At 32.2% G+C, this 15,710-nt stretch overlaps 2 protein-coding genes across 4 annotated transcripts; one reads left to right on the top strand and one right to left on the bottom strand.

Annotated features, from left to right (window-relative positions):
- Positions 1–456: 456 nt before the first annotated feature.
- Positions 457–13,156, top strand: LOC107166679 (uncharacterized). Of its 3 annotated transcripts, XR_001506139.2 has the most exons (3): positions 457–548; positions 9,980–11,431; positions 11,492–13,156. XR_001506139.2 is itself a non-coding variant. In XM_015515442.2 (2 exons), exons 1-2 carry the CDS (start codon positions 539–541, stop codon positions 11,140–11,142), a joined length of 1,173 nt encoding a protein of 390 aa, XP_015370928.1. In that variant the 5' UTR covers positions 457–538; the 3' UTR covers positions 11,143–13,155. The 3 variants fall into 3 exon arrangements, 2 of the variants coding, with proteins under 2 accessions (XP_015370928.1, XP_089075768.1); XM_015515442.2 differs by having other exon boundaries at positions 9,980–13,155; XM_089219642.1 differs by lacking the exon at positions 457–548 and adding an exon at positions 4,823–4,954 and having other exon boundaries at positions 9,980–13,156.
- MFS9 (major facilitator superfamily transporter 9) lies at positions 1,150–4,888 on the bottom strand. The gene is made up of 10 exons (XM_015515441.2): positions 4,764–4,888; positions 4,475–4,613; positions 3,196–3,429; positions 2,933–3,107; positions 2,472–2,603; positions 2,284–2,412; positions 2,087–2,220; positions 1,860–2,002; positions 1,666–1,786; positions 1,150–1,600 (listed from the first exon to the last, which is right to left on the bottom strand). Exons 1-10 carry the CDS (start codon positions 4,787–4,789, stop codon positions 1,436–1,438), a joined length of 1,398 nt encoding a protein of 465 aa, XP_015370927.1. The 5' UTR covers positions 4,790–4,888; the 3' UTR covers positions 1,150–1,435.
- Positions 13,157–15,710: the final 2,554 nt, after the last annotated feature.

The raw sequence follows: 15,710 nt of genomic DNA, 5'->3' as shown, positions 1-15,710 counted from the left end.
TCTCGCACTCTCCCCAAATTTAGTCCAGTCCCAACCCCCCACTACACTATTCTCTCCTGTGCACCCCTCGGCGGCCGGACAACATCTCTCGCGGTGCAATATACTATTCCTATAAATATAATAATATACTACACACACATACTTACACGGTCGCGGTCAGGCTGCAAGTACGGTGGGTACGACGAGAGAATGGGTGGAAAACACACGCATACCAAAGCGCGCTCAATCCTCATATACTCACTCGCACGCGCTTAGAACATGATAATAATAATATTATAATATTATTTAAAACGATGCGAACCGTATAGTGACCGCGCGGGGCGTCGGCGGCACAGGGCATATGCGCCGAGCCACCCCCGGTTAGCTGGGATTGGTCTAGCCCGGTCCCGCCCCCCCGAATACACGCCACCGAGTCTTCGTATGTTATCTCGGGCAGCACGTGCGCCGCGGGGACGAGTGTATCGCCGGCGTTCGAAACGGTCGCAAGTGGATTGATGCCGTTTGCCTTTGCGGAATAACGACCCGTCCTGATTCGTGGATGAATACAGGTAAGAATAACGATATACATATTTTATTTTATATTAATAATCATTGCGATGGTAATATTTAAGTTGACGAATAGGATATGTGGTTAGGTATATTATATTATTATGTTCTAATAATGCTTGTAAATTTATAATAATAGATTACAATATACCTACTATTTTTCCCGAATGTTTACGACGGGATTCATGATACTATATCGATAATATTTAATATAATATCGTCCGATTTACGATCATTTTTATTTCGTGAATTATTTTTTGACTAGTAACGATAGTATGTAAACCGTTTATTTTATACAATATGTCAATATGCATATTACCATCTATAGATAATATAGGTACACGGTACACGTAGGTAAGCGATCATTGAGCATTTAAAAAGTCAACAAAATATGTCATTATATTATAATAGATAGATTTAATTAGTGTTGGGTACGATAATCAGAGAGTTCTATGTCTGAATAAGAATTAATAACCTAAAACAATATTATTAAAAGTAAAATTAATTTATAAAAATAAAATAATGTGATTTGAATCATTGTTCCGAAATTCATAGAATTATACAATAATACACACACATTACTATAAAATATAAATTATAATGTACGTTGTACATAAATCATTTTATTATTTTAATAACATTGTATTAAAAACTAATACAAATTAATCACATTTTTAAAATAAATGTTTACAGTATAAGGTATAGTCTTTTAATAAACAGCATTTAATACTTTTTTCTATCACAATCCAACAACACAAATTTACCTACTAATTACAAATCGACAATAAATTCTATCAAAAGGTAGGATGTTTTTCGTACAAGATTTATTTTTAAATTCGAAAGTTTTCATTTAAACTATGAACAACAAGATTTGCCATTTAATATAAGGCTAAACTCTGATGTCGAAAGTTTTATTATCATGACCGTTCTTTTCTTCAATTTTTATTGTGGCCCATGGTTGTCGTTCTCCTGAAGCAAATATACCATAGAATACTGCTCCAAACATATATATACCACTAGAAATTAAAAACACCCATTGCCATTCTTCTGCGCTCTAGGAATATAATAATTAATAATTACATTAGTTCCTGAATGAAATAAAAGTATAGAAATACTAACTTTGTTTTGCACTATAATACCGGCCAACATAGGGCTTACAATTCCAGGTATAGTTGCAAACGTGTTGGAGATTCCTAATAAAATGCTGGCGTACTGAGGTGCTATATCCAATGGGTTAATGCTGTAATTTGCAATTCAATAATTGGGTTAGATTTAAGTCACTTTTCTATCGATAAAAAAAAAAAAATAATTACCTGAATCCTGACCAAGCAAACGCTCCAAGACCCACTGCCATCGTTAAACAAATTATAGATCCAATTTCAGATGTAGAATTCGATGCTAAATACATAAATATAGTTTGGCTTACAAAAGCACCACAGTTGAAAACCTTTCGCACCTGTAAAAATGATTTTGGAGAATTTTTAAATTTATATACTGCAGTAGTTTTATAAGACATAATATATAATATATAAATACATACTTGTGTAGTAGTGAGTATTTCATTTTTTCGAAGCCAGTCTACAAAAAACCCACTAAATTGGAGAATAATGGACATTACGAGGTATGGTAGAGCTGACAGTAAACTTCCTTTTCCAATGTTAAACTTCAGTACATCTGTAGACCAAAAAACAAAAATAAATGACAAAGTTATTTATTTAGTTAGAATTGTATAATTACCATTCATGTAGCTAGGTAATTGTGTAAGTAATGTGTAGAAACCCCAGTTTTCGCAAAAATGGGCACACGTTATTGCCCAAACCGGCTTCGATGTTAATATATCTTTCCAGGGATAGTCTACAAAGCTGGCTGTAAAAAAATTATATTTATGAAATAAATAAAATAAAGTATCGAAACAATGCATTTACTTTTGGTGTCATCCGTCGGACCTATTGAATCAATAATGTACTTGAGCTCTTCTTTCGTGATGTGTTTGTCTTCTACTGGAGATTCAGTAATACATGTCAACCAAACTATACACCAAATTATAGCTAGTAAACCTATAAACACATGAAATAATGTCGTTTTATTATGCTACTACTGTAGGAGGACAACGAAAAAGGAGGGATTCACATGACTTTGGAATTTGGATAGTGAATAATGATGCCAAAATCAATATTGACAACATTATAATTTTTTTTACGATGCGTATTATGTGTATATAATGGTATTTTGACAAAATAAATATTTATAAATAATATATACTTACCTATTGGGTATTATTATACCTACTATTGAACTTTTAAATTATTAAGTTATTACATCTTAATAATAGTTCAACATCATTTTATTGAGCCAATAAATATACTATTATTATTTCAACATATACCTGGTACGTAAAACGTAGATGGCCAACCGTATTTTTCTGCTAACCAACCACACATCGGGTATCCGATGACCGTGCCCACAAAACTGCCGGAAAAAGCAAACGATCCAAGTCGCGTGCGTTCCGCGGGTGGCGCCCATCTTGACCATACAGCATGTATGCCAGGATATACAACTCCCTGAGCACAACAATAGTGTAAGTTTCAATATCATTGTTGATATTTAGTGGGCAGAGCGAATCGCGTATATAGATTTGTATATATGTACCTCGAACACTCCCTCGATGACTCTGAGCACAATGACTAGATAAACCGAATATCTGGCAGCTAGGGGGGTGAGGATCGTTAGGATTGCGGTGCTAAAGACTCCGTAACCGATCAGTTTCACGCCCCCTATCTTTGCACCCAGCAAACCACCGATCAGTTGTGTAGAAATGTATCCATAAAAGAACGAACTCAAAATTGCGCCACGAAGTTCTGGGCCCCAGTCGAATTCGCTCGTCTGCAATCAAAACATTTTGTAATTATATTATAATATATATATTGTACACAATAAAAACATTTTTAAATATTTTCGCGAGATTATTTAATATTGTTTTGACTCTGTAAAATTATTAATTCCTCTCAGTTCGAGTTGATTATAGTTTTTTATTCAACGTTAATTTAATGTTCATGTCATATGTAAATAAAACTAATAAATTATTACCTGAGATTATGTCCAATGAAAATGGATTTGGTCCATAATTCAAAAATACGTGGGTACACTACAGCCATTCAGCCATTGATATGTCTATTTATATCAATGTGATTAATCATATTTTTAATATTACATATTATAGTTTATAAAATGTCAACACCATTCGACTTTCATTTAGAGCGCGTGATTTTATCTTCGAGAACACTAAGTTATCAACAATAAAATATGCGCAAAAAGAAAGTGGAATGGCACCTATATGCGAGTGTTTGCGGTCGTATATTCTATAAACTACACCACCTCACGTTTTAGTATGCTGCAGTCAGTGTATTATAATCAGAGTAAAAAATAATTGCAAATTGCATATTAATTTTAATTTCATTAAATAAGCTATAGCAGAGTTTGAGATACTTTTACAAGTATTATAGTGGTTTTTCTTGTCCACATATATTATGGATAAAAACGTATTGTGTATGTACATAGAACTGACCTCAAATTAATGATAACATTTCTCGTTTTTACTTTCATTTCTCGAGGCGTTCTCGTGATGATAATATTATGTACCTATGGTGTATTCGAAACTATTAACACGCACGTCCGTAACGCTAATGTATGAAACAAAAAATGTGCTGTTAGATAAAAGATAAAACTATAAAAGTGTTGAATAAATCAAGAGTTGCGATTATACGCAAACGATACACACACGCTAGACGTGCGTGTTTATACGATTCACGTTCACCGGCGTGTTGCGTGTAGAAAATGAACGTATTGGGGGACAGACGAAAACCTGATAAGTTTCAAACGTCAATAATATTGCAATCGGCAAAAAATCACATTAATAACTACAACTCACCCGCGTGTCTGAGGACGACGTCATGGCTACGATTCCGACACTCAAGTTCACCCGAAGGGTATAGACGTTGAAGAAACCCAGAAATGCCAGGAACGCGACCAAGTTCCTGCGCTGTTTCCAAAACGGTGGTTGGCCATCGCTGTGGGAAATACAAAATACAACTACTCATATCATACATTGACGAACACTTTCAAAATGTTGTATTATATATATTTTATATTCTTGTGTAGTCGTCATTGCCGTCAGTGACCACTAAACGTATAGCAAATATTAACAACATAGTATGTACCTAAGGTTTTCAGGTGGCCGGTCCATGTCTAACTGAACGCTCTCTGCATGCAGCAGTGGCACGAACGACTGTTGCGGGTTTATTAGAATGTTATTCTTATACCACTTCCTCGGTCGACGGTTTAGTAGTTGCTCATATAGTTCGGTGGCGTCTACCTCTCTAACCGTCTTGGAACCTACTTCAATACATAGGTAGGTAGTCTCAATCGAGTGAGGTGCTCATAATATTATACACGTCATGACTCGTAGTGATATCGTTTTGTTGTACTTACGTAACACGTCGGCGCGTAACATTCAAATAATGATTGAATAAAAATCACACATGTACATACCGAGAACTACACTTTTCGCGATATTATTATAGGTAGGTTTATCAATTTAAAAATGCATTCACAATAATTATTCGTTAAGACCGATACCTAGTGTACCCATTATAATATTGTGACCGGGTAGAAACTCTGTATACAGTAATTAATAAGCTATTGGCTGTCGTCGATTTGACTAATATTATTATAGCCTTTAATTATCTAATTGCATATTGAGATTCTACGCCTAGGTGGGATCTTGATTATAAAATGTTCGGTGTATACCTATATTTTATCAAACAAAAGTGTTAGTTGTCATAATCATCTAGCCCTTTTTGATCAACAAGTGGTCAGTTTCTCGTTGCTCAACGTTCCGTATAGAACATTATTTCATACTGCGGTTTGAGATTGAATTCATATAGTCTAAAACCACTCACACATACATTATATGGAACATTTGCAGTGGTACTTTAAATCAATGATGCGTTTCTAAGTATAATAAGATACATATAATCAGTGCTTAAAATTTTTGTACTTTGTTACTACACTCCCAATTTTTCATTTATTACTGAACTCCTTGCAAATTTATCTTCTATAACTAATTGAATTACTTATATACATAAATATGTGTTTATCAATGTATACTTTTATTTAAATTAATTAAGTCTTTTACATTACCGTGGTTGTGTTGTTTTAACTGGAACAAAGACACATAAGTTTGCTTATAGAGGATTGATAAATGTCATTCTGATTTAAACGTAAGCGAGATATTCAATTTGATTGAAGCCATTACCGTCGCATATTTTAGATGTAACGTATGAACAAAATGTTTTTATTGTACATTTGAAGTAACAAATCATGGCTTTGGAAAATGTATTGCTTGGTTATATTTTATTATGATATTTTAATATAAAAAGCTTATTTAGCATCAATTATTCAAAAAGTTTTTTTTTAATTAAGCTTAGGTGCATCCTTTTTTTAAATCCAAATATTGTATGCAATTTTTTTTTAAATTTTTACGTTAATTACCTTTATTAATACATACTCTTTTAACCCGCGTACAGATTTGCACATATTTTCGAATATTAAATAATATTTTAAAGCATCAAGTTCACAGACCTGCGTTGAAACTGATAGACAATACCATATCAAGTTTCATTATAGTTTTAGATTAAAACTGATCGTGTCTATCGCATATTTTAATTTATTATATTATCATAAAAAATGCTGATCATTCTACAATTCTCTAATGCCAACCATATTACAAAGAATTCAGTTTTTTACTGTAAAAATTAAAATGATTTTAATTTTTTATAAATGTTAAATATAAAGAAAAATAATTTTTTTTAATAATAAATAAAAATTGCAGAACGCAATACACTGAGTATAATATATTTTGGTCTGCATAATATTCCGAATTTTCTACTGCGCTTCGTATGCGGTACTGTATAGTACTGTATAAAACAGTTAACAAAAGTTTCAGTATTTTTAGGACCTGTATTATTTATATTCACACTATACATCATTGATATTAATATATAATATATTATACATTATTGCCCATTATTGAACTCATAAGTACATAACTTTAAAGGTTATAGGTTCATATAATAATAATGTTGTATGGTAATTAAACACCTGTTGTGTCATATTACACCGAACTTAATTGAAATAATTTAGTGTTGGCTATATTATATATGCTTTTATATAATTTAAGAAATCATGATCTACGTGATCGATAAAATTTGATTTATTTAAATCATACCAAAACATAATAATTTTTAATTTTTATAAGTGGCTTATAAAGTTATGAAATAGAAATTAAATAGTTATTAAACACGCTACCTCATTAAAATAATTATACGTTTGTAAAAGTCATTAAGATATATCAAAGTCTAACAAACACGTTACATATAACGGATAAAAACAGTAAACTATTTATTATTTGATTACAATTTACAATACTATTACCTATAGGCAATAAAATAGGTTTACCAATCCAAATTGATTTGTGTCCTAATTTATTATACTTTAAAATACATATTATACAAATTAATATCTCTATACAAAGACATAATTCAACTTGATAAACATAGATAAAACAACATACCTGATGTTCATATAATTTTAATTCTTAATCCATCATAATTGCCTGTTGATAGTACAATATTTCACATAATATATTTTATATAATGCACACAGTATTTCATTAAATATTAAACACTCGTTAAATTATATACATATATCATTATGAAATTATAAGTATAGGTATTAACATTTTTGATAATACATGTTTTACATATTTTGAATTCTGAAGTCATTACAAAATATAATTTTATAAATTAATTTTTTTTTAATTTATTGATCATTTACAACTTCGGCAACAAAGGCCATTAGTTATTTTATTTTTAACATTTTTGTAAATAATTGCATATCCTAATGTAAAAATGCAATAAAAGAAAAAGAAAAACTAAGCTTAGAATGTTTAAATGATCAACCAATGGCCATGAAAACTTAAAAAAATATCAAAATCTTTTTAAGACTTTAATTATTTTAAAATGCAACATACATTTTCGATTTCATACTGTGTAACAGAATATTTTTTGATAATTTCAAACTAGTATTTTAGTAAATTGGTCATTAACCCATAAGTATTCAAAGTTCAGATGAGCAAAGTAGTGGACCAATACTTTGTGGGTTATCCTTACAGTTAACTCTGCTTGTTAAAAATACTTCAAAATCTTATAAGTTATAACTTATTAACTAGCTGTTCAAAATTTGATTTTTATGCATTGAAATTCTAAGTAAATTTTATTTTAAAGAATATTTAATGTTGTTCTTCAACAAATTAAAGAAACTTGATAACTTATATCGATAAAAAATTGTAAGAATAAATTCAAATAATATAAAAATAAATTAATACGAGTATGTTCATAATTTTTGATATGAATTTTCTCTGAATCCAATACAATTATAATATAATATAACCTATATGTCTTTGAATTGTATTCTTACGGTAAAAAGAGTCGTACCTACACGATGACTGTCATGAGATAAATCTTTGTTACTGTCTATTTTATACCTATGAATAATTTTAGTTTTGTTGTCACATCTAAAACTGATGTACATTTAAATTCAACCATGGTGTAAAACACTGATCACGAGTTACGTAAAATATTATATAACAATTATTATCTTTATAATATTTGTGTTATATATTTTTGAAGTGTATTTTCCAAAATGCAATAAATGTGAAATACGATAAAAATAACCATGATTAATAGTACATAAATACATAATATGCAATAATAATAGTCACATTGCAAATATTTGTATTTTTTCTTTACACAATTTTCCTGGCATAAATCAACTAAACTTTGGTAAATAGATTTAACATTTTTATAATTTTTACAACAGATATCAATATATAAATATACTGACTTATAAGTTAGACGTTATTATGTATTTAATTTTAAAATCTTAGATACTAATAAGCAGATATGCGTGACGTATGATACATTCACAATTTAATAAAATTACCATAGAGTGTGAATAAGATATGAGAAAGAAATTTTCAAATAATATACCTTAGAGCGAATATCAGACGAGAAGTTAGGTATGTGCTATTACGATAAACATATAAAAACAAAATAATTTACTATTTTCGTTTGATTAAAATTCAATCTACACACGAGTATAATATAAGATTTTCTTCAGAACTTTTGTGGAAAAGTTTTCTAACACGGAAGTTTAAAAATAACACATTCACAACTCCAAAATGCCGTTAAACCAATTTAATATAACAACTTGGTTTATCCGTTCAGAATCTGATTAATTATATAAGTACCTACCTAATACCTATACGATTAAAAATATATGCAAAATTATTTATGTTTACAAAATAAATAATATACATATACCTATTAGTATAATTAAATGTAACATGCTAATGATAGATTACGTATAATTGTATTTTATTGTCGTGTACATTCACGTGACAAATTTAAATATTATTGTCGTTTTCGAACATGCGTACCTATACGAAGAATAACGTTAAGTTTGTTGTAAAGTCGTTTCAATCGTTACGAATACGCAGGACGTCCTTCCGGTATTCTCCCCGTGTACGATCGCTATATTATTACATTATTACACATTTACACCCAGCCACACAGAGGGGTAACGAAGTAATTGAATATGCCGCACGCCAATGTCGTTACATTATAATTCCATCACCTGTATTATAAGGTCAATATTTTTACCATCGGCTTCTACAGTTGCAGCACGTTTTCGTTGTCGAAACATAATATTACTTCTTTATTATAATTATAATGTTCTGTTAAAAGATTAGGATCTGAAAGGCGTATTATCAATGCATAATATGTGACATTGTCACAACATCACAATAGACGTTGGTTAGGTATTGTTACAATAAACAATAATAACTGCTCATCTGTTATTAATTTATTATAATAGCTGTTCTCATTTCTATTCTTTCTTTGTATATAATCATATAAACAGTTATAGTTTGTATTGAGTCTGTCGAGTCTGACTATTTTAATAGCAAACGTTATACGGATTTTTTTTTTAATGCTTATAGATTCGAATCAAAAAAGAAAATTAAACAATTGATTAAGATACGCTTTTCTTACATATTATGCATTTTTAGTCCTTTTCATTCTCACTCGTCGTTTTTCGTCATTGAAACATATTATATTATTACATCCTATTCCGACCTTTAATCAATAATAGTCATTTATATTGTTTATGATTATTTATTGCGTTTGTCCAGACCCGTTGCAAATAATTGCAAGACAAAAATAATTACTTGCTGTGCATTAGCCTTTTGGAGTATATTACGTACTCAATGTGACAACTAAAAACGATAATCTTATGCGTCGACTCGTGGTTTCAGATTACAACCGTTTTAGCAGAATGACAATGGACGTCCATCAGCACAGAAACGTGACGACGGCTGCGTCCTCGTCACCACCGTCGCGGTACTCACCGCCAGTGGCCGCCGGAATCGCGCAGCCGGTGCAGACTTCCTTGCCCGCAACTGTGGTCGCGTTGCACCAGCGGCCGCAGAAGCGGAGTTTCGACGTGGCGTTCCTGATGGCACCGGATGACCTGAGCAAGCGAAGGCCGCGGCCAATGCAGGCTGCACAGCCCGTAGCCCGGTCTGCGTTCACCAAAGTGTCACCGGACCCGCCGTTATCACTTTCGCCGGTCTCGTCTCCGGCCACGCCACCACCCTCAGATTTTGCAGCCTACATGCACCACAGCCAGCTGCACCACCAGCAGCATCACGGTCAGCCGCAGCCACAAATCCACCCACATCCCCTTCAGTCACAGCAAGAGTGCAGCCTCAGCCCACCCCTGCCACCGGTCGCGGCGCATTTTATGTCGCCGTTTCCGCTTGGCTTCCGGTCGCCGTTCGCGCTGATGATGCCACCACGGCCGCAACCCACCGCGGTCGGCTGCAAAGACTATCCGTCGCCGCTCCAACCATCGCCTCAGTCACACCACCACCATCAGCAGCAGCCACAGCAGCAGCAGCAGCAGCAGCAGCAACACCACCACCAGCTGCAGTCGTTGTCGACACCGTCGCCGTTGCAGTTCGGGCAGGCGGCGGCAGCGGCAGCAGCCGTGGCCGCTCTCCCGGCGATGCTGTTACCCGCGTCCATTGCCGCAGCAGCTCTTACATTACCTTCACAAAACGTGTGCGCCAAGTGTAACGTGAGCTTCCGCATGACATCCGATCTGGTGTACCACATGCGGTCCCACCACAAGGGTGGTGATGGAAACGGTGGCGTTGGCACCGGCAGCGGTGTAGGAAGCGGTGTTGGTGGCGGGGTTGGTGTAGGAGGCACGGGTGTCGGTGTGGATGCCAAGAAACGACGTGACATGGATAAGCTCCGGTGTCCGGTGTGCGACGAGAGCTTCCGGGAACGGCACCACCTAACGCGACACATGACCGCGCATCAGGACAAGGAGGGCGACCGGCTGGACGACGAGGACGACGTGCCGTTGCAGCAACAGCACCACCAGCTGCACCAGCACCAAGGGGCCAAATGACGCAAGGCGGCCGCGGGTGGACGGAGGCGTAACGCCTCGTACTCGCGCTTCGCGAACGATCATCGCGTTTAGAAGATTCCTCATCTCCTCGGCATTTATACGCCAACCCTATCCCGTCACATCGACCCACCCGTTCCTCCATCCACATTGACCGAATCTTACTGTTTGTACGTTTAAGTACAAACGATTCATGTTATCAAATTATGATTCAGTAGGTAGCCTCCAATATACCGCAAACGGTGCGTAGTGATATACCAGATGTTCGAATGGTATCACATAAACTTACGTCGTAAGTGCACGAAAAACCAAAACTAACCACATATATATTATTATATTATTATAATTCCAGGTTCCCCGCACATGAAGATCTCTTCACTCAGAAGACTCTTGTAATTGTTACTTATATATATATATAGACTAACCCGTGTTAACATACACCTACTTAGGTTTTAGTTGATTTATTGAGTTTTTCTTACGAACGATTAACAGTGATTTTAGGTACTTACAATTATTACCCGATTTGATTTTTGAAATCACAAAACACTAAATACATTTTAACGAAGATTGGACCCGTTATTGACGCTTAAACAACTATCGACATCTCAATATAACATTATAATACGTTTTATGTATCGAAATTATTTTTAATTTATATTATACAACCACATATTATAACCTAAATATAGAAACGGACCTATTAACCGCGATTAATACAATACATAATATTAAATTATAATAATATATCGTAATTTCTTTTTAAATGTATACATTGTTCGTATTATATTTCATTCAGATCTCGTAATCTTAGTTGTTGAGATTTGTTTTATAGAATTAAAATTATAATCAGGCAAAGCGATGGAAAGTAGATGCCTCACTGGTGTTTTTTGTACACATGTGTTTTTCGTATGTTATAGAATTGTGTAGCTTAATGCGAATTCGCGTTTAAATAGGATTAAAAATTAACTGCGTTCAAGACGGTCATATAATTTTCAATTACTTTGCATGGATAATATGAATATTTTTTTTATATTACTCGAATTCGATTTTAGCCGGTCTTGTAGTTTTCTTTTTTTGCGAAGCATATACATATACATATACTTTACCCTCTAATGCGAAAACAAGGGTGACCATTAGGGTCGACAAAAATGACAAATGTCCATACAAATCACAGTCGAATACGAGTAATAATTAACCGTGTCCACGAGGGTTGGTCGACGAGGGGTGGGGATAAATTTAATTCTGTAATGGGGTCCGATAAATAGATTAAAATGCCCTTTTGGCCTTAATAAATATTGTCACGTGATCACTGTTTGTATAATTTTAGTATTAAAATTAAATGGACCGAAATCAAATGATAGCGATTTTAAAATGCATCTCTCTATAATATTACATCTGTATAGGGTTACCTAGCTATATATCCACGCACAACATTTTCCCTACGTGATATCACTTCATGACGTATGCAGTGAACTCAAAAATCTAGTATAGATGTATGCGTGGGCGTGTGTATATTATGATTGTTACTAATTTTTTTGATAAATAGTAAAATATAATATTTAGTTAGTCTGTGTATCATCGTTCAATGATAATGTTCCGATAATAATTTTAGGCTCCATATCCTTTGTTCGTAAATAATATTATGCATATTATTCGTATTAATTAGGTAGATACTATATTGAATGTAATATTGGTTCGTAATATGTTTTAAATTTAAATATAACTTCAGCTAAATATTAATCGAGTGTGTCAATATATTAATATAGTAGAGTTTAAGTGTATTTTCAATTGTATAAATATTATTTAATCTAAATATTGTTACTGAAATTGATCGTTATTTAGCATTTTAATATTTCTTATTTTGTTTTATGTTAAAATATGTTTCATATTATGTCATAATATAATATAACCATTAGATACATAACATAATTTATTATTATATCTTCTTTTGCTATATATGCATAGAAAGTAAAGTGTCTGAACTGTTATTTGCTAAATTATTGTTAGTATTGATTAGAAAACCCTGCTGATAATTTAATTTAAAACTAATAAATTAAAGTTTCAAAATATAAATTTGTTATTTTTGTGTGGGTGTGTCTACACTCTTTAAAATATATTCTATCTTTCCCAATCATTCCTATATGTTTCCATTAAATAATTATTTTGAAGAACAATGTGTCTATTGGTATATTACTAGTAAGATGAATATTCAGTAATATAATACTATTCGAATTTTTACTCATTGTTTATATTGATTATTCTAATTTCAATACTATTTTATTAATGTGGCATTAGAGCAAGAGTTTATTGTTCGCATGCTATAATAAAGGATATATAAATAAAAAAATATCAAATTTTCCATCAAAATGTATTTTAAAAAAATTCAAATTTTTCGAATGTTTATAAATAGTTTGAAACAAATCAAAAATATTGAAAATTTCATACTTCTTCAGGTAAAAATTTTACCCAAAGTTTTCCAAGTTTGTACCATTAATATTTTTTGCACAACAACAATAATATCTAAAATTATTCGATTATAAATTATCTTTTTATGAATGAATAATACCTGTTGTCCAAATTATAACTAAAACCATAAAAATATAATTTGATGAATCATGATGAATATATTTTTCAGTATAGTACCTACAACAAAATAATTTACATTATTTCGTGATTTTGACGAATTTTATAAAATAATATAGCGGAAATACTTCCGTTTTTGGTAATTTATTTTCCCCAAGAAACGTTAAAAGTACTTTGAATTTCTTACTTTCGACCTTTAAAAGTACAAGTTCAACTGGATCCAAATTGCTACTCAGTATTGAAGCATCTATTTGGTATAACCTTTAGGGTTAACATCGAAATACATAAAGTCGCTATTCGAAAGACGTCCAACGCTATCATTATTCTACAGTTGGAAGAAAAACAAATCAATCCTAAGTGCCATCTTATCAGGCACCTTTCAATTCAAAATTTGTGACGTATAAATGTATAATATTGGTACACAATAAGCCAATATAGGCAATATAGCACTTATATTATAATAAGCTTGTATACTACATAGTTACTTCTATTACTAATAATATGGTCTTAAGGAATGTTGTTTGGTGCTTTGCTATACCCTCCAACTAAATAATGTTACGATCTTTTCAAGCAATAATATGCCTCCGTATTTCGTATCATCACCAAAGCTTCGTCGTTTTTTTAAATTAAATTTTTCATTCAAACATAAATAAATATAAATATATGAGAACAAAACCCTTGTAATTCATTATGTACCTCAATTTCATTTAAAACTTCATTTTCAATCAAATCCTCACGTCTAGAAACTGTCATGTGAAATTTTCCTAGGTTATCTAGAAAAACTCTTAAACTGGAATTGGCCCAAAGATCTACTTAACAAAATTCAGTTAAGCGTGTTTAAAACTGAGTGTTATAAACTCAAATTTTTATTTATTAGATTCAAAAGCACTGTTGTTTTAAAAAGTTTTTATTTTTGTACACATAAGTCATAAGTAGTTTGTAAATATTAACAAACAAAGCTATATTCGAAAATAAAATCAGAAACACTCTTATGGAGAAACTGTGAGTATAGATACTGAGAAACTTGAAAGGTTACCGATGAAAATATACCATTAAGATAAGTTTTCCAATGCTTGGGGTGCACCATGAAGCTTTTTAAAATGCTAAAAAAAGCTTTGTAAAACAACCCCATTAGGTAGGTTTTGCTTGATTATATCCAATTTACTACGTCGATAATACTAAAAAATAAAAATAAAAATATAAGTATCTTAAGTATGAAATAATTATACGTAACTCACATATATTCAGTTATATTATTGTGATTGACAAATACTATAAATATTAGCAATATATGAAATGCAAAAACCCACATATTAAGTTCTCGGTTTCTAAATGAGTTTTAATACAATACAAAAAATTATTATTTCATTTATAACAACTTATCTATAAATCAACAATGCATATCAATACAATCGTAACTATGCACCGGTAAGTTGATAACTAACGGTCGGAAAGGTGGACAGGCGGACGGACACAACAGGTATATCAAGTTTAAATACGTTTAAAAACCTAATAGTACATAAATTAATTCTAAACATCAACAGGAAAAAATGAGGATAATCACAAATTCGTAATATATCAATGTTATGCGAACGAATTAAACAATTTAAAAAGAGTTAAATGTTTACCAACGGACCATACATTTACTGCTTTATTACTTTCTCTCTCTCTCTCTCTCTCTCTCTATATATATATATATATATATATATATATATAGTACGTGTCATTATTTACAATGCTGTTTATATAATATAATATAAAACGAGACGTAACGCCCTAACAATATAGGTGTCGTACCCTGTAAACTTCTAGCGAAACAAACACTAAATATACGATAAGCCAAAGTTCAACTTGAACATTTGTTGTTTTTATTGCGATCGTACCGCTACAATAATTTACTTTTAAACCATGACAGGTTCAATTTTTTTTTATCCATCTTCAAACCAAATCGGGTCCCCGGTTGATCATAAAACAATAGTGCGTTATTA

This window comes from Diuraphis noxia, unplaced genomic scaffold (genome assembly GCF_037042655.1).
Source record: "Diuraphis noxia isolate RWA-SAM2 unplaced genomic scaffold, SU_Dnox_SAM2 contig0002, whole genome shotgun sequence".
Taxonomy (NCBI): Eukaryota; Metazoa; Arthropoda; class Insecta; order Hemiptera; family Aphididae; genus Diuraphis; species Diuraphis noxia.
This window is presented reverse-complemented; position numbering and strand designations above follow the sequence as displayed.